This window comes from Microtus oregoni, unplaced genomic scaffold, assembly GCF_018167655.1.
Source record: "Microtus oregoni isolate MIOR12 unplaced genomic scaffold, Mior012 000043F_ref0000047, whole genome shotgun sequence".
NCBI classification, from domain to species: Eukaryota; Metazoa; Chordata; class Mammalia; order Rodentia; family Cricetidae; genus Microtus; species Microtus oregoni.
The window spans coordinates 10,335,959-10,360,461 of record NW_024543210.1 but is presented as its reverse complement, the minus strand read 5'-3'; the positions used below and the strand labels follow the sequence as shown (position 1 = coordinate 10,360,461).

General features: G+C 38.7%; 1 protein-coding gene and 1 pseudogene across 2 annotated transcripts in view; both read right to left on the bottom strand.

Annotated features, from left to right (window-relative positions):
* The window catches only part of Btbd7 (BTB domain containing 7), an 82,857-nt gene that overhangs the window by 17,007 nt on the left and 41,347 nt on the right, over window positions 1-24,503 (bottom strand). For both annotated transcript variants that reach the window (XM_041633124.1, XM_041633125.1), the window contains exons 4-6: window positions 16,913-17,121; window positions 15,234-15,309; window positions 9,635-9,795 (exon numbers count right to left, since the gene is read on the bottom strand). In XM_041633124.1, the coding sequence (XP_041489058.1) occupies window positions 9,635-9,795; window positions 15,234-15,309; window positions 16,913-17,121 (446 nt within the window). The remainder of the gene's footprint in view (window positions 1-9,634; window positions 9,796-15,233; window positions 15,310-16,912; window positions 17,122-24,503) is intronic.
* LOC121434309 lies at window positions 797-1,248 on the bottom strand (annotated as a pseudogene).

Sequence of the window (24,503 nt, the reverse complement as noted above, 5' to 3'; positions counted from 1 at the left end):
AAAAATAACATGGAATTGGCCTTACTGACAGCACAAGACACTACACAGTGTTCTCTTTCAGGGAGTGTGACCTGAGACCAACCCTAAAATAGCCCAAATCAGAAAATATGCCAACACTTTTCAGTTTATTGGTGAGATTTCTTTAGGCATGGGCCCTGTATCAGTGTTGGACCAGGCTGGCCTTGAACTCACAGAGATCAGCCTGACTCTGCCTCCCAAGTGCTGGGATTAAAGGCATGCACAATCACTACCTGGCTAGTTTAAATTATTTTATTATTATCTATGTGACCACAGATGCCTTATTTAAGCTTAAGGTCCTCACTGGAGGGCACCTGTGTGGTTGTGGAATCAGGGAGCCAGAAGATTAAGATATTTAAGTGTCACCCTGTGGCTTCCTCATATATATTATGAACCCATAAATGAAGCATCTTAGGTCCTACTGTGATGGTAAAGATTAAACAACAGCAACACTAAACACTCAGCATGGTATGCACTTGCACCTACTAAGAGAACATGGCAGTCCACAGAGTTCCTAACCAATGTCCCAACAATACTTTCCTAAAAAAAAAAATACAAGAATCATTCTTGCTGGGAATGCTGATGTGCTGTGAGACAATGGTCTTGTACCCTGTCACTTGTATTGTTTTAATAAACCGCTGATTGGCCAGTAGCCAGGCAGGAAGTAGAGGCGGGGCCGCCAGAATAGAAGAATTCTGGAAAGAGAAACTGGAGTGCTGGGATTAAAGACATGTATTATTCTTCCTGGTGCTGTGATACTTTTATTTCTTTTTGTATATTAGGCTATGAATTCGTATGAAATAGGCTCCAACAGTTCAGGCTCCTTCCTTCCCATCAGTCCTCACAAACTGCTTCTCTGGGTGGAGCAGCATGGCACTTCAGCTGATTCCAGGTGCCCTTCTCTTTTCTTCTTCTGATCATTTCCTTTCACCCACTTCAAGAAACTGTCTCTGCTCTTAGAGTGCTTAGTGATTAATGTGCTCTATCTGCATTTAACTTGTTTACAATGATGCCCATGGCATTCTGGGTGACACTGTAGACTCGTCTGGTTTTGTCATGGTAACACTTACGGGGCATTCCTCTTTGAACAGTGCCCATTCCCTTGATGTCTACAGTATCACCCTTCTTGTAGAATACCATGTATATAACCAAAGGAACAACTCCACGCTTCCTAAAGGGCCTAGAGAACATACAGAGCATGCCCCTCCTCTTTCCCTTTGTGTTTGTCATTTTGGTGAGTTACTGAAAGATGGCTGTTACAGCAAAAAGGCGTTATTTTTATTATTCAAGGCAGCAAAATATTCTCTTAGATATTCACATAGTCTTGTTTTCAGACTTATTAGAAATTTAAAATACTGTCAAATATTTAAATAATATTAAGCATCTGAGTGTATATACAAATACATGCACACATATTTATTCCTAATAGGGACAGTTTCATAAAGAAGAAATGACAAGACCAAAGAGTATGAACACATTGATGGCTCTTAACATGTCTAACTGCTATCCCCAGACTGCTGCAATCAACAGTGTTAAAAAGGTGCCAATGTATTTCCCACCTAGGACAGTAGCAGCATTTCAAAGATTACTGGCTCCCTAGGGACAAATAACTTACTACTTTATTTTGTATTCTTTGGTATGCATGTAATTACTAGCAAAGACAATATCTTTTTCTAATCAGAAAGTTCATATACTTATTCTTTAACAGTTTCACACATGTATATAATGTAACTGTCACCACTGTTACCCTCTCCCATCTTTCTCCCACAGAGCCCCTTCCCAAGAATCTCTATTTTCATGTCTTTTGCTTGCTGTGTAGTGTCACTGACTTTAAACAGAGTTGCTTGCAAGAGTGGGAAAGGGGCTATTTACTGGAGCATAAGCAACTTAACAGTGGCTGTATCACTGAAGAAAACAACTTTCTCTCCCCATCCTCCAGCAACCATTAGCTACCAATAACTCTTCAGGGAAGGGTTCTAACAAGAACCAGTTTTCAGTCGGGCGGTGGTGGCGCAAGCCTTTAATCCCAGCACTCGGGAGGCAGAGGCAGGCGGATCTCTGTGAGTTCGAGGCCAGCCTGGTCTACAAGAGCTAGTTCCAGGACAGGAACCAAAAGCTACGGAGAAACCCTGTCTCGAAAATCCAAAAAAGAACCAGTTTCATGTGCAACAAAAGACATTTTCTCTGTTTTGTTAAGCAGCTAATCTAGTACCACACTTATTGATGATAATTATGCTATTTAATTCTTATTTTAATCAGCATATATTTAAGGCTATGTTCTCTTACTTGTTAGATATTAGTGTACAATATATGGTTTATATCTAGAAGAGTTATCACTTCTTCATTGGAGAACTCTAGAAGAATGATCTCTAAACAGTTAACATCATACCCCAAGATAATACAAACAGAGCAAGAACAAGTCTGGGGTTATCTGGCCAGCCCAAGAGTTGGTCTTTTAAAAAATTATTAAAGATTACCAAACCTCAGCCAGACAAAGAAAAAAAGGTTGAAATAGCAAAATTTAAAAAATGAAAAGGGAAGCCAGGTGGTGGTGGCGCATGCCTTTAATCCCAGCACTTGGGAGGCAGAGGTAGGCGGATCTCTGTGAGTTCGAGGCCAGCCTGGTCTATAAACTAGTTCCAGGACAGGGTGATACCATCTTGAAAAACCAAAAAAAAAAAAAAAAAAAAAAAAATGAAAAGGGAGACATTATATAATTGATTCCACAGAAACAAAATGGAACGTATATATGCCAACAAACTGAATAATGTAGAATAGATCAATACATAGCCATATACAACCTATCACAACTAAATCAACAAGAAATAGAGACAGAAAACCAGAGCTGGAGAGATGGCTCAGGTTAAGCGCATAGGCTGTTCTTTTAGTGGACTTGGGTTAAACTTCCATTTTATCCACATAGTAGTTCATAACCACCTCTAACTCCAGCTCTAGGGGATCTGATGTCCTCTTCTAGCTTCTGTGAGCACCAGGCATACACATGGTGCACAGATACACATGCAGACAAAGCACCCTGTGCTGGCTATTCTTGGTTGTCAACTTAATTACATCTGGAATTAACTAAAACCCAAGCAGCTATACCAAGGTGTACCAAGGCTGGGTACACCAGTGAGGGATTATTCTTGATTATTTGAAGTGGAAAAGCTCACCCTAAAACCAGACTGTCTGAGGTGGGAAGATCTACCTTAAATCTGGGCCACATCATCTGGTGGCAGTGTATAAAGGACATGGAAAAAGGAATTGTTTGCAAGTCTATCAGTTCTGTTCCTCTAGAGAATCCTGACTAACATATATTCATACACATAATAGAATAATAACAAAGAAGAGGAGAAATAGAAAAACCAGAGCTGAAGAAATAGCTCAGTTATTAACAGCAATTATTCACCACATGGTGGCTCGCAACTGTCTGTAACTCCGGTTTCAGGAAAGCTGATGCCTTTTCTGATTTCCCTTAGGCACTAGGAACATGTGTGGTACATTGGCAAATACACGTATAAAATAAAAATAAGTAAATCCTCAAGAAATTTAAAAATTGAAAACTGAAATAAACCATTGACAACTGAGGGAACTGAAAGTGGAACTAAGGAAAAACATTTAATTAATTAATTAATTATTTTTCTCCTAAAGACAGGTTTCCCTGTGTAGCACTGGTTGTACTAGAACTCACTCTGTAGATCAGGCTGGCCTCACACTCATAGATCCTCCTGCCTCTAACTCCAGAGTGCTAGGTTGAAGGTATGTACCACCACCACCTGGCCAGAAATCCTTTTTCAACAATAAATAAAACATTCTTTCTATATATAATAATGAAGCTTAAGGATTTGTGCAGGAGGGTGAAATAGCAACAAACTGGTAGAAATTATGAAATTTAATTTTGCCTTGAGCTGTGGAAAGATCTATTAGCTAAAAGAACACTGGTTGCTTTCAGAGGACCCAGGTTCAATTCCCAGCACCCACATAACAGCTTGTAACTGTTTCTAAATCCTGTTTCAAGGGGTGTGATGCCTGTACACAGACATACGTGCAGGCAGAATACATATATATATATATATATATATATATATATATATATATAATACAAATAAGCAAATTATTAAAAAAAAAAAAGAAAAAGGATCCACCATCATCAGGTGGCCATCCCAGGGATGCAAAGATAGTTCAAAGCTGATGTATCAGCCGGGCGGTGGTGGTGCACGCCTTTAATCCTAGAGGCAGAGGCAGGCGGATCTCTGTGAGTTCAAGACCAGCCTGGTCTACAAGAGCTAGTTTCAGGACAGGCTCCAAAACCAGAGAAACCCTGTCTCGAAAAACCAAAAACAAAACCAAAAAAAACCCCACCAAAAATCCAAAAAAAAAAAAAGAAACCAAAACCCAGAAAACAAAACAAACACCCCCCCAAAAACCAAATAAAAGTAGCAAGATAAAAAAAAAAATCAACACACAACAACCAATAGCATTCCTAAACACTAATAGCTGTATGAAAAGTTGAGAAAAGCGTATTATTTATAATAGCTACAAGAAAAAAAATACCTAAGTACAGGGGTTGAGTTTGTAGCCAGTTGGTAAAAGTTTACATAGCAGTCATAAAGTCCTGGGTTCAATCACTAGCACCAAATAAACTGCCTGCAAACCCAACACTCAGGTGGTTGAGGCAGGAGAATCAGAAGTTGAAGACTATCTTTCGGAACATTAAGCTGTATTCATAAAAAAATGGAAAAATATACAAATAAATGGAAAGATAACCTGTTCATAGATAAGAAAAATACTTAAATATCCATAATATCCTGTATTATTGCACTTTTTTTTTTTTTCGAGACAGGGTTTCTCTGTAGCTTTGGTGCCTGTCCTGGAACTAGCTCTTGTAGACCAGGCTGGCCTCAAAATCACAGAGATGCGCCTGCCTCTCCCTCCTGAGTGCTAGATTAAAGGAGTGTGCCACCACCACCCAGCAAATACAAACTCTTTTTCAAACTTGTCTCATGATAGGCATACTTACTGTTTGGTTGGGAAGTGTGCCTGATTTGGTAGTAGCTTGTGCAAAAAACGTTTGGAAAATCAAATATCCAAATGCAGCAAAGTCAGATTCCTACCTCTCACTCCTCCCAAAAAGTAATTCCGAGTGGATTAAAAGACATCAAACTATATAATATAAAACACAGGTAAAAGCTTTTAGGCAACGTTTGCACAGGCAACAAAAGTAAAAAGACAAATGGAATTGTATCAAACTGAAAGTTCTGTGCAGGAAACAAGAGTGAAGGACAGCTTCAGAGTAGGATAAAATACTTGCAGATTTACATCTGATAGAGATTACTATATAAACTGTGAAAGATACTCAATTGTGCTGGTTAGTTTATGTTAAATTGACATAAATTAGGATCATTTGGAAAGAATGAATCTTAACTGAGAAAATGTTTCCATAGGATTGGCCTGTAGGCAAGTCTGTAGAGCATTTTCTTGAATGATAAAGATATAGGTCCAGTCTACTGTGGGCAGTGGTGCCCCTGGGCTGATTGTCATGGGTGCTATAAGAAAACAGATTTGTGCGCTGGAGAGATGGCTCAGAGGTTAAGAACACTGCCTGCTCTACCAAAGGTCCTGAGTTCAATTCCCAGCAACCACATGGTGGCTCGCAACCATCTGTAATAGGGTCTGGTGCCCTCTTCTGGCCTGCAGGCATACACACAGACAGAATATTGTATACATAATAAATAAATAAACAAATAAGTAAATAAATGAATAAATAAAAGAAAAGCAGATTTGCCACGTGGTGGTGGTGTATGCCTTTAATCCTAGCACTTGGGAGACAGAGGCTGGTGGATCTCTTTGAGTCCGAGGTCAGTCTGATCTACAAAGTGAGTTCCAGGGCAGCTAGAGCTGTTACACATGTGATGTGGGATTTCCTCTGTATGCTGTGAATATGTTTTATTACCACTGGTTAATAAAGAAGCTGCTTTGGCTTATGGCAGGGCGAAGTATATCCAGGTGGGTAATCCAAACAGAGATAGAGAAAAAAGGTGGAGCCAGGCAGATACCATGTAGTTGCCAAAGGAGAAAGATTCCAGAACCTTATCGGTATGCCACAGCCTCATAATGATACATAGATTAGTAGAAATGGGTTAATTTAAGATGTAAGAGCTGGCTAGAAATATGACTGAGGAATTGGCCAAACAGTGTTGTAATTAATACAGTTTTTGTGTGATTACTCCGGTCTGGTCAGCCGGGAAACTGCGGTCTAGGTTTACATACAATGCCGTCTCGAAAGACTAAACAAACAGAAAACCGAAAAACAAGCAACTGGGAGCAAGCCAGTAAACAGCATTCTTACATGGGCTCTGCATCCCTTCCTACCCTGACTTCCTTCAGTGATGGACTGTGCTGAGCAGCTTGTAAGCTGAAATAAACCCTCTCCTCACCAAGTTGCTTTCGGTCATAATATTTTATCACAGCAGTTGAAATCTTAATAAAGACATCAGCTTAGTAGCAAAAATTAAAAATAAAAATCCCTAACAGACGTTTTTCAAAAGAAAGCAAGAGGGTCAAGAGGGCATATGAAAACATGCTCAACATCACTGATCATCATGAAAAAGCAAATTAAAAACACGAGAAGGCAAGTAGGCCTGGGCAAGTTGGTAGAGTTCACCTTTAATTCCAGTAATCTGGAAAGAGGGGAAATAAATGTATGCGAGCAATTCTTCTAAAACATTACTTTAGGGGCTAGAGACGGCTCTAGAGCAATCATGAAGACCCAAATTTAGATTCTAGCACTAATGTCACAAGCAAGGTATCCTGCAAAGACCTGTAAACTAGCTTGCAGATCTCTGATGCTCTCTTTTGGTTTCTGTGCTTAGGTACAAGTACACACACACACACACACACACACACACACACACACACAGCTTGCAGAGCTCTGATGTCCTCTTTTGATCTTTGTGCCTAGATACAAATGTACACACATATGCAAACACATAGCCATTGTGTGTGTGTGTTTAGAGACAGGGTTTCCTATAGCTTTAGAGCCTGTCCTGGAACTACTTCTTGTAAACCAGACTGACTTCAGACTCACAGAGATCCGCCTGCCTCTGCCTCCCAAGTGCTGAGATTAAAGGCATGTGCCATCACTGCCCAAGACACAGCCTTTTAAAAAAATAATTTACACAGATTCAACACAATGCCCAGCAAAATTCTTCAAAGACCTCAAAAGAACAGTACTCAACTTCATATGGAAAAGCAAAAAACCCAGGATAGCAAAAACAATACTGTACAATAAAAGAACTTCTGGAGGCATCACAATCCCTGACTTCAAACTCTACTACAGAGTTACAGTACTGAAAACAGCCTGGTATTGGCCTGAAACAGACAGGAGGACCAATAGAACTGAATAGAAGACCCGGATATCAATCCACACATCTTCAAACACCTGATCTTTGTCAAAGAAGCAAAATATATCACATGGTAAAAAGAAAGCATATTTAACAAGTGGTGCTGGCATAACTGGATATCAACATGTAGAAGAATGAAAATAGACCCATATCTATCACCATGCACAAAACTCAAGTCCAAATGGATCAAAGACCTCAACATAAAGCCAACCACACTGAACCTTATAGAAGAGAAAGTGGGAGGTATACTTGAACGTATTGATACAGGGAACCACTTCCTAAGTATAACCCCAGCAGTACAGACACTGAGAGAAACAATTAATAAATGGGACTTCCTGAAACTGAAAAGCTTCTGTAAAGCAAAAGGACACGGTCAACAAGACAAAATGACAGCCTACAGAATGAGAAAAGATCTTCACTAACCCCACATCAGACAGAAGTCTTATCTCTAAAATATACAAAGAACTCAAGAAATTGGTCATCAAAAGAACACATAATCCAATAAAAAACATGGAGTATTGACCTAAACAGAGAACTCTCAACAGAGGAATCTAAAATGGCTGAAAGACACTTAAGGAAATATTCAACATCCTTAGTCATCAGAGAAATGCAAATCAAAACAACTCTGAGATTCCATCTTACACCTGTAACAATGGCCAAGATCAAAAGCACTGACGACAACTTATGCTGGAGAGATTGTGGGGGAAAAGAGAACACTCCTGCATTGTTAGTAGGAGTGCAAGCTGGTACAACCCCTTTGGATGTCAACGTGGCGATTTCTCAGAAAATTAGGGAACAACCTTCCTCAAGACCCAGTAATACCATTTTTGGGTATATATCCAAAGGATGCTCAATTGTGCCACAAGGACATGTGCTCAACTATGTTCATAGCACCTTTGTTTGTTATAGCCAGAACCTGGAAACAACCTGAATGCACCTCGACCGAAGAATGGATAAGGAAAATGTGGTACATTTACACAATGGAGTACTACACAGCAGAAAAAATGACAGCTTGAATTTTGCAGGAAAATGGATGGAGCTAAAAAACATTATTTTGAGTGAGGTAACCCAGACAAAGAAAGACAATTATCACATGTACTCCCTCATAGGTGGGTTTTAAACATAAAGCAAAGAAAGCCAACCTACAAACCACAATTCCAGAGAATTTAGACAACAATGTGGACACTAAGAGAGATTTACATAGAGATCTAATCTACATGGGAAGTAGAAAGTAGAAAAAGACAAGATATCCTGAGTAAACTGGGAGCATGGGGACTTTGGGAGAGGGTTGAAGTGGGGATGGGAGAGACAGGGAGGGGAGTAGAGAAAAATGTAGAGCTCAATAAATATCAACAAAAAACTGAGATAAAATCATTTACAAATTATGGGTTAACTCAATTAACATATATTGCCCCCCTTCTTTCTGTTATTTTCAAGACAATGTCTCTCGTTGTCCTTTGAGTCTTAGAACTCACAGCGATCTACCTGCCTCTGCTTCCTGAGTATTGGGATTAAAGTGTACCCAGCTCTATAAATTTTTAACTGAGTCTAAAACACACTCATAGATGAGTCCATGTTCCTCCTGTGATTTGCTCCTGTTCTTGAAGAGTCTGCAAAGGTAATAATTTCTATCTTTTCTTTTCATAGAGATCAAACTGATTTATACTGATAAATGATCAAATTATTTCCCTTAAAAAATTACGTTCCTGAGCACATTTCAGGACAGTCAGGGTAACACAGGGAAACTGTTTCGAAAAACAACAAAACAAATCAAAACAAAAAGCCCTAAAACCAAAACACAAAATAAACATACAAAAGACTATGTTCTTGGAATCAAGACCCACTTACCCACAAAACATCAGCACCAAGCACAATTTTTTTGCACCCTGTCAGACACTAGGGACATAACATTGTACCGAACAGATAATTGTTTCTGTCCTCAGGAAATCTAGTTTCAAGTACTTTACTAGTAGGAGAAATTATTATTTTTGATGGTGTCATAATTTTTTAAATTGATTTTCATTGAGTGCTACACTTTTCTCTGCTCTCCTCCCTGCCTCTGCCCTCCCCTTCAACCCTCTCCTAAGGTCCCCATGCTCCCAATTTACTCAGAAGATCTTGTCTTCTTCTACTTCCCAGGAGAAATTATTTATAAAAATTAATATAGGATAAGCTTGGCATTCTTTCTCTGAAAGGAATGAAGGAACAAAACTTACAGCATCATTTAAGACTTCACTATTTATAGGCAAGATGTGTTCAATCCGCACAAAGGGCAAGAGAGAAGAAAGGACCTCTCGAAGTTCTTCCATGTCCAGGTCTCTTCTTTTCACACCTCTTTTGTTCACACTATGTGCAGTGCCACTCAGTAGGTTTGGCTCTGTGAAACAGAAAAGGAAAAGCCTTCAGTGAAATCCCAATATTCACAGTCATAGTCTTTTTCTTTCCAAGAAACTTTTGTGTACATGTGTGTGTGTGTGGGTGTGTATGTGCCATGGCATTGAGTGTGAAGTTCAGAGTACGATTTTTGGAATTTGGTTCCTTCTTCCATCATGGGTTCCAAGGACCAAACTTAAGTAATCAGACTTGGGCAACAAACACCTTTACCCACTCAGCCATCTTGTTGATCCTACAGGCAGTTTTACTTTACTCTTTACTATATAAAACCCTAGTACCATACTCTGTATGTAAGAACATCTGCTTTAAAAAAGGTTATAATTTAATATACAAGTTTTTCAACAAAGAGAAAGTACACTGTCTATAATGTAGGAACATTCTTTATGACTTCTCTACTAAATTATTCTTTTTATGTACATTAACTCAAAGTAAGAAAAATGACAATTTGTTAATATCAAGGCTGTGATCAGTTTTAATATAAGAGGCACACTGCAAGGTATATGCTATTTCTAGTCATGGTAGCATGTATGATAAGGGGAAGGGAATGGTTTCACATAATCCAGGCTGGAGTCCAACTTAATAGATTGCTAAGGATGATGAGTCTGAACTTTTTTCTGATCCTCCTACCTCTACTTCCTAAATTCTGGGTTTACAGACATGCACTACCATGCCCAACTCAGGCTACTCATGTATAATGGTAATTTAATAATATATTAATCACCTATATCCAAAGGAGCAAAATCTAATGTACATTCATTCTGCCTAGTTCTAAGCATCTAAATTTCCTTAACACGGGTCTGTTACTGCACATGGGTGAATCTTTAGTATTTGACATTTAAGTCCTCTGTCCTGAGCAAGAGATAGTTATTTTTCATTAGGTATTAATGTGACAGGAATATCTAAAGAAAAGTAAATATAATTATGATACTGGTATAAAGAAAACTATAAATTTTCAAAATATTTAATTATATCTGTAATTGAGGGGGCTACACATTTTTCTTAAAATTTGATAATTTTTACAATGAATATGATCTTTATTGTTGATAATAAGTGACAATCTTTTGTTTTGTTTTTTGGAGACAGGGTCTCACTACATAGCCCTGGCTGTCTTAGAACTCACTATGTAGACCCAAACTGGCCTTTAACTCAAAGAAATCAGTCTGCCCCTACCTCTTCACTGCTGAGAATAAAGGAATGCACCACCATGCCCAGCTCACATTTTTATTTTGTAAGCAAACACATCTTTTTTAAATCACGTGAGAAAAATATATGTATATATTCTCTCTATATAAAGATAATATATATAGAGAAAATAATTTGTATGTTTGTGATGTTGAAGATAAATCTAGGACCTTGCATTCAAGGCAAGTCCTTTACTATCAATATCTCTGACTTACAATTATTTTTTTTAAAGGATCTTCTTTTTAAGATTTATTTATGTATCACTACAATTGTTGTAACAAAAAACTCAACGGCCAGTAGTTAGGCAGGACATATAGGCAGGACTTCCAGGAAATAGTAGGGATAATCAAGGCACAGAGGACATGCCAAGGAGACACAGAGTGAGCTGGACATACAGAATGAAAGAAAGATAAAAAGCCACAAGGCAAAACATCTATTAATAAAAGCAGGTTAGTTTAGGTTATACGGGCTAGTGGGACAAGCCTAGCTATACGTCAATCTTCCACAATTAATAAGAAGTCTCTGTGTCATTATTTGGGAGTTAGATGGCAGAACAGAAAAAGACTTGTTACAGTACTGGATAAAATCTTACACAAAACCTTCAAGCAAGGGCAGAACCATCTATATACAAATGTGACTAAAGAAGAATAGCTAATTTGCCTTTCTTATTCTTTTTTTTTTTTTTTGAGACAGGGTTTCTCTGTAGTTTTTGGTGCCTGACCTGGAACTAGCTCTTGTAGACCAGGCTGGCCTCAAACTCACAGAGATCCGCCTGCCTCTGCCTCCCGATGCCTTTCTTATTCTTGCAGGAGAAACATATTATAACCTTGCCTAAAATGCATTTCATTTACTTAGTTTTGTTTTTTGCCTGCATAAAAACCACTTGTGAGCCTGGTGTCCTCGGAGGACTGAAGAGAGTATTGAATCCCCTGGGAATGGAGTTACAGATTGTGGCGAGCCACCATGTAGGTGTTGGGAACTGAACCCAGGCCCTTTGGAAGAGATGCAAGGGCTCTTAACCACTGAGCCATCTCTCTAGCTCCCAAAACTACTTTAAAGAAAATTTTATCCATGAAGGATTATCACTACCTGCCTAAATAAATATAATCTTTCATCACAACCAACCTTTCCTCATTATTAATTGCTATCAACAAGGAGACCAATGGCCTCACGTAATTAGGCAGTTGAGGTTTGGTAGTTATGTCGCTACGTTGTTCACAATTAACAATGAATTAGCTACTGATCCTAGAGGTTAGTTTCTGTTGGCCTCTGGGCATAATCATTTTGCCAACTCATCAAGACATAACTTAGTGTGCTTCTGTTTAAAAGCACCTTAATAAATATTTATTCATTAACATTGGAATCATGGCTAACAGCATTGTAACTTATGCCTCCAATGAAATTTATCAAAATACCCTATTTTCTCCATAAGGACATCCCAGTCTTCTTGCATTTCAGAATTTGAGACACTTTAGTACTTAATTGGCAGTCATATTTAACTGAGATCACGAATGAACAAACAAAAAGGTAAAAACACATTAAGAGGGGCTGGAGCTACAGCTCAGTGGTTAAGAGTACTTGCTGGTCTTGCAGAGGACTGGGGTTGGAGTACTGGCTTAAAACCATTTGTAGGCATAAACCTAGTGCACATATAAAGATGCAGGCAAAATACTTATACACACAAAATAAATCTTTAAAAAAATCACTACAAAAAACATAACAAAAAAAAAAACACCACCAACATATTAGTTGGACCATGAAAAGGACAGCTATTCATAGTAGATCTGAAAATAAGGCAAAGTATCAGTGTCTCAATTCATCTTCAGGCTGAGAATTTGTGTGTGTGTTTTGTGTTTTAGACAGGGTCTCTTCTATATAGTCCTGGCTGTCCTGGAACTCACTATGTAGACCAGGCTGGCCTTGAACTCATAAGCTTCACCTGCCCCTGCCTCCCTAATGCCGGGTTAAAGGTGTGAGCTACCATGCCTGGCCTGAGAATTTATTTATTTATTTATTTTTTAGATTTATTTTATTATTTATTATGTATACAACATTCTGCCTCCATGTATGACTGACTGCACGTCAGAAGAGGGCGCCAGATCTCATTACAGATGGTTGTGAGCCACCATGTGGTTGGCTGCTGGGAATTGAACTCAGGACTTCTGGAAGAGTAGTAGTAGCCAGTGCTCTTAACCACTGAGCCATCTCTCCCACCCCAAGAATTTAATTCTTGGTCACTCAAAACACTTGTCTTGCCACTCTGTGCATGTCCACAAATAACACTGAAAGTGTGTGAATAAAGACTTGAGGTTACAAATAAATTGATAAACTCGCAAACACAGAATAGAATATAAATGAGAATAGACTGTATGTTAGAATTCAGAAATTTTTCTATTTTAATCACAACCATTTTGTAGTTTTATAGTGGTTTTTTAAATCTGAGAAATGCTGAAGGCTTTTGAAGGTCACAGAAAAGTAAATTAGGAGAAAAATTGGAAAACTGCCTTTTCCTCTACTGCTTAGGTCTCAGCAGTTAAGAGAACTTAACTGCTCTTGGGGAGGATCCAGGTTTGGTTCCCAGCACCCATATGGACGCTAATATCCATCTGTAATCCCAGTTTTAGGAGATCTGATGCTTTCTTCTGACCTCTTTCAGCACTAGGCATGTACATGGTACACATACATGTGTACAGGCAAACACACATAAATCTAAAAATTTAAGAGGAACAGAAGTTCAAAGTCATCCCTGTTTATACAGGCTTGGAATACATGAGACCCTGCCTCAAAATATATAAAATACTGAAAGATGACAGGAAATGTGGGAAATATATTTAACTTTCCTAAACCAAAGCTTATTGATTTGGGTTCAGTATGTAGAGGAATACAGTACTATATGAGAGGAAGGTTAACAGGTGAGAGATGGGCGATCTAATATAAAAGACCAGTATAGAATTCTGTTTTAGGGTCAACAAGATGGCTTAGTAAGTAAAGGCACCTGCCACCATATATAAGAACCTGAATAAATCTCTGGTCAAAAGACAGAACCTATTTTTGCAAGTTGTACTCTGACTTCCAGACATGCACCGAGCTGTGTATTGAATATGTGAACGTACACAAACACAATAAAAAATGTAATAAAAATTAAACCTCAGTTGGAGGTAATCTTATTCAAAACAAACTAAACAGAAAAAAAAACCCAGCTTTGTTGGTGTGTAGGAGGTCTTTCTGTCTTTGTGTTGCTTTTGTTGGTTAATAAAGAAACTGCTTTGGGCCTGTTAATAGGGCAGAACTTAGGTAGGCGGGGAAAACTAAATGGCATTCTGGGAGGAAGAAAGCAGAGTCAGAGACTTCATGGATCCGCTGGAGACAAATGCTGGGAATATTACCTGGTAAGCTACTTGGTGATACAGAGATTAATAGAAATGGGTTAAGATGTAAGAATTAGCCAATAAGAAACTAGAACTAATGGGCCAAGCAGTGATTTAATTCATACAGTTTCTGTGTGGTTATTTTGGGGCTAAGCTAGCCGGGCAGCCAGAATGAACAAGCGGCCCCTTGCAACACTTTGTGATGCTAAATGTCCCTAATACTAGGGCCCCACACATACTAAATAAGTGCTATGCCACTGAGCTACACCCTTAGTCCCTCTCCCCTTTTTAGGCATTTTGAGACAGGGTCTTACTATATAATAGCTTTGGCTGATTAGGAACTCACTTCATAGACCAGGCTGGCCTAGATTCCACAGAGATTTGCCTACCTTAACCTCCCAAGAGCTGGGATTAAAGGTGTGTGCCACCATGCCAAACCTTAGAATCTTTATTAGTTGAAGTAAAATTTATACAACACAAATTCATCATTTTAATCATTTAAAAAAAGCACATTTACATTGTATACCTATCATCAATTCCAGAACACCTTCAACAATGTTTCTTTCTGACACCTTAATCACTACATGACATTTTTTATTCTAGCATTCCATGAATCACTTAACATACTCTATCACAGACATAAAGTGTAATAAAACAACCTCTTACAATTGGAGAATAAATTTTTTGAAAAAATTAATATATTTATCAACTGCCCCTCAACTCCACTAAAGTATTTTACTGACGGTAAAATCCTCTACTTCCTTCAGTCCACAGTGTGTTGCCAAGACTGATGCATGTGTCCCAGTAAGTTGCTGGGAATGTTGAAACCATACAGAATCCTGACTGGTGCAAGCATACTTTCTGAACTTACCTCTGTCTGCTATTCTTTTCATCAATTGATGCTCGCCCCATTTAATCAGATACTTAAGGATATCTTGTTCACTTGCCTAGAATAAAAATTGATTATTATTTATTCTAATAAGATTATAAAAATGTTTAGTTCCACTAATGGCTTTTCCTAGGTCATAATGTACATGTGGAGCACATCTTACCCCATGTCTCTTTCTATATCAGCAGTGTGAAATTTAAGAGTCAGTCCTGTTGTCTATAAACAGTGAATGCTCTAGACAGCATTATTTTACTGGGTAATTTCAATCTTTTTCATTCAATTGTTTTTCTTTATTATGTAAACTTCCTACTTTTAAATTTATTTTATCTTTATATAAGGCTTCCATACTGCTAGTGTCTTTGGGATAAGATGAAGATGAACATATTTTCTCCAATGACAGGTAAAGCAAAAATGGCGCATTGTCCAGTCAGTCTATAATCTCTATAAGGCATTTTGTGGGTTAAGAAGTGGACCTTGCAGGACAATTTGCGAAGTGGCAATGCACCTCTTATTTCGTATTTTATTTAAAATTTTATGGCACATAGAGGCTGTTCTCCAAAATGCTTTGTTTGTTATGAAGAGATGCATAGCTGAATACAACAATCTGACAGCACTGACAAATCCTAACTCCAATAGACATGGAACTGACCAGGACAGTAAGACAAAGTTAATGAACAAAGATCCTCTACAAACGAAGACCAAGTGTTCCAGTATTTATTACTGTGAACAAAGCAATGTTGAAGAAGCACAATGGACAAATTAGTTGTTTTCATTTTTTTTTAAATTTAATATTTTCTAACTATGATGATACCATTTTATAGTTTATTTGGTATACAAACAAAGAAACAAATGGCTCAAAGGGTTTATAGCTTACAACATTAAAAGCTGTCATACAGTATTTAACATAAAAATAACTAAATGTAAAACAATTTAAAAGCACATTACCTTATAAAACTTTTTGCAATATTTAAAATCTATTATTAAATTACACACTAGATTAACTAGTAAGCCAAAGACATAAGAATTGACTGAAAATTACTTCTGGATGAAAATACAACAGAAAACACAATTATGCTTTAGCAGAACATGTACACTCTGAGTTTTTATGATGAGTTGAACAGATCAGAAATGAAATTTCACTCTTGCTTTGTGCTGCTTAACCTATGGCCTACAATTTAAGTATCTGATATTCTACCAGAGGAAATTATTATATTAAATAACATCTTGAAGGTAAGACATTCACTTTCAGACTGTGTTCCTGACCTGGCCTGTCCTCTTTTTTTTTTTTTTAAATATTTATTTGGTGCACCCGACTTCATTACAGATGGTTGTGAGCTACCATGTGGTTGCTGAGAATTGAACTCAGGACCTTTGGAATAGCAGGCAATGCTCTTAACCGCTGAGCCATCTCTCCAGCCCCTGGCCTGTCCTCTTTATAGCACAGCTGCTTAAGTCCTGGGCTTGTTCACAGAATTGAATCATGAGAGCAGTGTGCATGAAGGTTCAATGTGCCAGAAGGCTTTTTGTAGATAAATATGAAGCAGGAATTCACTAAGCAAAGTCTGTTTCTCTCTGCCCCATCCCTTAAGAATAACGAGTGCAGATGAATTTCTTTGTGCATGTGGAATGACAATGAACTTGAGAGATGTATAAATGATTACCTGTAGGTAGTCAGACTGGATAGCAGTAAGCAGATGGTCTTTACTGAGTTCATAAAAAACATCCGAAGTCATGACCTGGGATAATTCCTCACAAAGGAAATGTAAAGCTTGTCGGTGTACCCACTTAGAGCCATATGGATGTGAGCTCCACTTGAGGATGGCAATTAAGGTATCTAATGAGATGCTCTCAGCAATGATATCCTCACAGCCTAAAAGAGAAGGCAAATATTTCTTAAGATTAATCACAAATATTACTTATTGAACATTAGTGTGGCAGGCTACACAGACTTAAAAAGTGGCAGTAGTAACAAAATTCAAGGAGATAAAAATCTCATGGTAATCAAGATTTGCTTGGATAAGATAACAACAGATATGACATCTATAGGAAAAATGATGCCCTACAGAGACAGCTCTACAGAGAAAGACTACTGAAGAAAACATACTTGTGTAAAATTCAGTAACTGAATAAGCTAGTACAGTGGAGTCACTGGATCAAAAGGGAAGAAGAGCAGACTGCAAAGACAGATGTCAGAAAGACATGGATGACAAAGGAAGGACATGGATGACATTTGATTGACTGAGCACAAGAAGAAAACAGGTAAAACACATGTTTGGTATTCTTTTGAATTAAATTATGGCAAACTGAAAAAGAAATAAGTGAAATAAACCAAAACAAACAAATAAAAACCCAGAAAAAGCAACTATAGCATTTTAAAACCTCAAAGAAGAAAAAAACAAACAAAACAAAAAAACCGAAAATAGTTATTCTCCTTAGGAAAAATCAATATAAAGATATAGGATCAGGCATGATAGGCAGCATACACCTTTAATTCCAGCATTTGGGTGGCAGAACAGAAGGATCTCTGGTGTGGGAAATCTTTCTGTCTACATGTTGCTTTTATTGATTAATGAATAAAGCTGTTTCAGCCAGTGGCTTAGCAGTGGCTTAGGGCAAGGTGGGAATTCAAAGTAGATAGAGGAAGAGAGAGGAGGCGGAATCAAGAAGCCATGGAGCCCCTGCAGGAGACAGAAGCCTGAGAGAACCTTACCAGTAAGCCATCACCATGTGGAGATATACAGATTAATAGGAATGGGTTAATTTAAGATACAAGAGCTAGCCAGCAACACACTTAAGCTATTGATCAAACAGTACTGCAAATAATATAGTTTCTGTGTGATTATTTCGGGTCCTGGCAACCAGGAAACAAATGAGCAGCCTCCGACTACAGACCTCAGCCTGGTTCACATTGTGAATTTCAGGCATGCCAGAGGGGAAAAAGAGAGAGAGAAAAAAAGAGAGAGAGAAAGAGAGAGAGAGAGAAAGACCCTGTCTCACCCCCTCTCCCCACCAATAAGTGACAAAAATTGTGGAAGGGATATGACTAAAATTGAATAAAAACTTTTCATTGTTTACTATAAAACAAAAAGTAGTCATGACATTATAAAAAAATGATGCCCTCTTCTGGCATGCAGAGTACTCATATATAAAATATAAATAAAAAAGTTAAAATTAAAACAACAACAAAACCCAAACATTTAAATACCACCACTGACAGCAACAAAAAATAAGGCTATATATACTGTGCTGCACTCAGAGCCTTACAAAATACAGATAAAAGACTATCAATGAAGTCTAGAGACTTTCAGAGTTGAAAGTTCTACTTGAATGTGGGAGTTAGTCCCATATTCAGGTGATACAAGATCATATGGCATCTATTTACCTCTTCTCTCTTTTTCTGATACACTACCAGATGAGGGGATACATCATAAATAACTGTGCCACATGATTTCCACTAAGATTTATCAAACTATTCATGATGCTGCTAGCACCATAAACAGGAATGCTGTCTTCGGTTTGTCTTTACAACACCTTCTGCACATGGTAGGCAGTAAAGTGTGTTAAGGTACACAAGTGAGATCCTTGCAGATAAGAGGTACAAAACAGAAACAGTGCCTTTAAGCAGCACCAATCAGGAGGGGATAGGAGTGAGCCTGTTTTTGCCATGTTGCTCATGAGCTTAGATAAAGATATGAAAAGCATGATTCAAAAATCTCTAGATGATTGAATCTGGAAAGCACAGTTACCAAGATGCTATATAGTAAAATCACAACTGGCTATAAAGATCAGTCAAAATAAAATTCAATTGAATGAGGAATTTCTACACTTTAGAATGATGAAAATCAGCTGCACAGTGGATGACAGAGGTGAACTAGCTTAATATAGAGCAGTATCTGGATATTTTAGCTACATGAAAACAAAATGTGGTATGGTTTAGAAAACTGAAGCACTCCTGGGTTTTAGTTCTCAACAGTGCCTAATGCTGCACTGCTCTCCTGTGTTGCTTTGAGCCCCATATTTTAGATGTGTACTGATCAAGCTGCAGACTGCTAAGAGTGGAAATGGAGTAGAAGAGGGGAAAAGCTCTTGGCAAACACGTTATACAACTTACATAAGAGAAACCTAAGCAGAAATGTAAGACATGTTGTTACATGCCCAGTGGGCCTTTACCAGGTAGAGAAAAAAGACCTGACTATTACTGCTCTAAGGACAAACCCCAACAACCAGCTGGATGTTAAAAGAAGAGATTATGGCTCCCTAACAAAAAATTATTACAACCACAAATTCTCTCTTCTCTGTTCAAAGACCCTTTTAGAAAAGTAAAAGTAGAGAGAGAGAGACTGGCTTAGCAAGTTAGGGATAGAGTAAAAAGAATCATTACACTGAACAGGAACCAAGGTCAGAAGATATCTAAGCCACTTCATTTTTAGAAAATAGTAACGGAGCAAGCCCAAAATTCATTAATCTAATCTAAATATTAAAACAACATCTTTGAAAGAGAATTACACTTTTAGAGGACGTGTCCACTGAGAGGTTCCCATGTTACAGTGGGTGGCCCCACACCCTACACATACTGGCTGCACTGACTGAACTTAGTGGGCTGTTAAAAAAAAAAAAAGGAAAGAAATTGTGAGGGTGAACTATTGGGAGGGATGTAGGAGGAGTTAAGAGGGGAGCAAATGGGAGGCATATATGATCATATTTCATTGCATACATGTATAAAATTCCCAAGGAAAAACTTAAAAGAAAAAATCCTTTTAAGTACCACTGAGACGACCACGAGATATGCTTGTGACATCAGAACACACAAGCATGCTGAAGAAATGTGCAAAGCATGGTCAAGGACATTCTGACCTCACTATATAGTCCATATGTTCCAATGTTCCTTTAAAATACTTTTTATTAGCCTCTTTCTCTTCTATTCCTACCAGTATCACCTTATATTCCAATATATTCCCAATATCAACTCCTGAAGTTTCTTTCCTACTTTCTGTATTCCCCAAGTATTTCAATCCACAAACAGCACATTGTGGAAAGGTCTGTGGAACACTATCATATCACCCATATTTAACTATTTTGAAAAGAAAACTTAAAAAGAAAAGAATTCCAAGGCCAAGGCAAAAAAAAAAAAAAGAATATGCAGGCTATGGTATAGGAGAATTGTCTGTATTCTGTCAATCATGTATTTTAATAAAATGTTGATTGGCCAGGCAGGAAGTATAGGTGGGTCAACCAGACAGGAAGTAGAGGTGGGACAATGAGAACAGGAGAATGCTGGGAAGTAGGAAGCCCATTTTTCTCAGTCCAGCCCAGACCACCAAGAAGCAGGATGTGATCTGCCCCACTGTGGCTCAGTATCTTTTTCAGTGGGTTAATATAAGCTACAAGAGCTAATAAGAAGACTTGAGCTAATGGGCCAATCAGTTTATAGTCTTATGGAGACCTCTCTGTGATTTTCTTTGGGGCTTGCCGGCTGTGGGGTACTGGGCGGGACAGAAACCCCAATGAGCAGGCCCCTCATGTTACAAGTCTAGAAGACAAGCTAACCTGTGCCTCTGGTGTAAACTCCCAGTCTTTGAATTCTGCAGTGTGTTAAGAACTGGGGTGGTGGTGGTGATGTATGTTTCTCTACTCTTCCTCTGTAGGACAATTTTTAAGAGTCTAAACTCTTATACTGCCCTCCTGCCTTCCCAGTGTCACTCCTTCCTGTTCTTGGGGAATATTTACCAAATGAACATCCTGTGTGCAATCATTTGAGCTAGGCTTTTGGCAAGGGCTGTGGGAAATGGGAGATTCCCAGACAAGAACAGCTGGTAACAAAAATACCCTTAGAAAACCACAGTTCTTGGAGTGAAATTCTAGAACTATAGATGGATATCAAAAGGTGAGAATGTCATGCTGTGTGTTCGACATTATAAGTTTCCATCAGGAGCAGATGAACACAAGCAGAAATGGGAGAGTGAAATAGCTTAGTAGCAAGGGGTGACACTCAAATGAGAAGTTTAAGACCCTGGTGCTGGCTGGCTTTAACTAAGTTACAAAAGCCATGATAAAAAAAGGAAGGGAGGATGAAAGGAAGAAAGGACAAACCAAGGGCTCAAATCATCCAATTCTCAAATGCAGACATTTAATCTTTAAAAGTTTGAAGATTTCCAGGTCAGTATCCTTTAAAAAAAAAAAAAAAAAAAAAAAAAAGCCGGGCGGTGGTGGCGCACGCCTTTAATCCCAGCACTCGGGAGGCAGAGGCAGGTGGATCTCTGTGGGTTCGAGGCCAGCCTGGTCTACAGAGCTAGTTCCAGGACAGGAACCAAAAAGCTACGGAGAAACCCTGTCTCGAAAAATCAAAAAAAAAAAAAAAAAAAAAAAAAAAAAAAAAAAAAAAAAAAAAAAAAAAAAAAAAAGTCCTGTTTCCCGCAGCTGCAAATGTAGACTGTATACCTTAAGATTAAGCTTGGCTAAGGCTCTCGACTAAAAAGACAACTCACAGGAAATCCCCACAGTCATCTAGGACAATGAAACCTATAGCAGGGGTATTTGTATCGAAGAATCAAGACTGTTAAGCCCCAAGATTCAACCCCATATTCTAGGAGGCTGTTAGAAGGAACTCTTCCCAGCGAAACCCTGTCTTGAAAAACCAAAAAAAAAAAAGAAAAAAAAAAGAAGGAACTCCTCCAACTCCATATTAGAATCAAGCAGCTTCCCCTTACACCCAGACTCTGACTATATCTGTTTAAGTCCTTAATGGTTCTCATCAAGTTCTGCTGCCTCTCCTCACCAACCTTGTAATCACTAATCTGAATCAGGTTTATAGCACACAGTCCAAGTAGGAAAATACAGTTTCTGTTTTGGAATGCAGTCAGTGGATATGTAAAGAAAAACAACACCTCCCCATTCCTGGTTGCAGCACTTGGGAGAGTGTTCCCCCGACCCTGCCAGGGCAGCAAGTAGAGCTGGCCCTGTTGGCATGGGTGTGGCCCTGAGGGTGTGAGTCTGGGAGAGTTGGCCCTACCCCTCACTGGGGCAGTATGGGAGAGGTTGCAATGGTGGAGGGCAGATATGGAGGGACAGGGAGATTAGTGGGATTGGGGTACATGAAGTGAAATTCACAAAGAATCACTAAGAGTTAAAAAGAAAGAAAAACAAAAGCAAGAGTTGCCAACTTACACTGGCAAATCTACCTGTGGATGTAGATTATTGGGAGTGTTAGATCAGGAAAGAGCTCATGCAGAACCCAAAGGATTCACTGGGGCATCTTCTGATGCTTCATTGTCTGGTAATAACAAGACCTAGCAATGATAACAACTAAAGAGAAAGAGCTCAATACCTCTGTGATGAAGGCTGGGTTACCTCACCTGGTAGCCTCCCTAGATCTGCTTAAGTATTGGCAATCTGGAAAAAAAGTAAATCTAGAATAGGTGAGGGAAGAGGCTGCACTGATTTTTTTTTTTTTTTTTTAGTTTTTTCGAGACAGGGTTTCTCTGTAGCTTTGGAGCCTGTCCTGGCACTAGTTCTTGTAGACCAGGCTGGCCTCGAACTCACAGAGATCCACCTGCCTCTGCCTCCCGAGTGCTGGGATTAAAGGCATGCGCCACCACTGCCCGGCTTGCTGCACTGATTTTTGGTATTTCATTTAGAGTAAGCTTGAACTATTTCCCTCAGTCTCCATCCCAGTACAGTTCCCAGTTAGCAAAAGGAGGAGCAAGCAGCTTGGGAGGCAGAAAGAAGTAGCAGTCAATGTTCTTTAAAAGTCACCTCAGCAAGGTACAAGGAAAGGTGGATAAAAATATGCCCATGAGTACTGGCTTGTGCTTGCTTCTTGCCTGCTCTACCCTGATTTCAACTCTGTTGCCATTATGGGCATCATGGATACTACTAAATGTATGCATGGCAGTGGTTCCTGAGTCTGTCCTCACAGCTGTACTTCCGAAGCTGGCTGGGTTTGGCTTCTCCAGTTCACAACCCATTCAGATCCTATTATTGTTCTTTTTATTATTTTGTTTCCTCAGCTTCCCCAGAACCGTGTAAAACTTAGTTCTGATAATAAAAATGAGTAGAGCTCCCATTCAATTTTGGTAGCTTGACTCTGAGTAATTCTATCACCTTTCCCAAACCCAAATCTTTTGTAGAGGCCATGTCACCAGACATGGTGGATTGAGTTTAACCAACCACACAAACTGATCTGCATCTCAGAAACTGAATTTAGCAACCTTGTGCCTACCTCACATCGTCTCTGCCTTCTACTATAGTGAGCCAGTTTTAAAAGTCTAGATTACCAGAACTTGCTCCAGCCACAACTTTGTACATATTGCTTTCTGCTATAGAAATAATGGTATTCTGGAGTGGCCACCTCCAGGAATTTGCTAGATGCCTATACATATGCAAACCACAAGAAACACTTTTCTAACAGGGATGGTGGAGGATAAATGTCACCCTTTCTTCCCTTTGGACAATTCTGAATAGTATTCCATCCCTTCTGCTCCTCAGAGGGTTCTAGCAGTTATCACATCAGAACACTTAATTATATTGGCTCTCTCATTCCACTTAACCCTTTCTAATCACATATTCCTATTCTCTGCAAGAACTCCCCAGAATAAACTACTAGCAACTCTTTATTTTAGGACCCAGTTTGCAGAGGAAACTTAGATTAAGACATAGTAGACACAGGATTTAAGGGACTGGAGAGATGATTCAACAGGTAAAGGTATTTTCCACATCAGCCTGATGATGTGAGTTCAATTCCTAGAGGTGTGACATAAGGCGGAAGGAGAGAATCAATTCCACAAAGCTGTTTTCTAACCTTTACCAACTTTTATATCTCTATGTCTGTCTCCCTCCCCTCCTCATACCTGCTGTGTTTATACAGGTCTACAAGTAATATTTATAGTCAGACAGGTTGCTCATGCCTATAAATCCTGGAACTAGGAAGGTTAGACAGAAAACCTACTGTGAGTTCAAGTTCAAAGCAAGCCTGGGCTACCTGTGACACTCTGTCTCATAACACCAATAAACAATTTCAATTTTGTTCATCTCTTGGATTTTGGTCAAATGAGTGGATCATCTAGCTTTGGATTCCAGGTTACCTTTTCAGACTTTCATTTTAAAAGATTCACTTGTTCAGATGTATGCCAAACTCTATCCTAGATACAGTGTGATCAACTCTTTAGCGCTTGATCTCAAGAGGCTAGCAATTTTCTATAAGAAATAGACACAGGGGGCTGGAGAGATGGCTCAGAGGTTAAGAGCACTGACTGT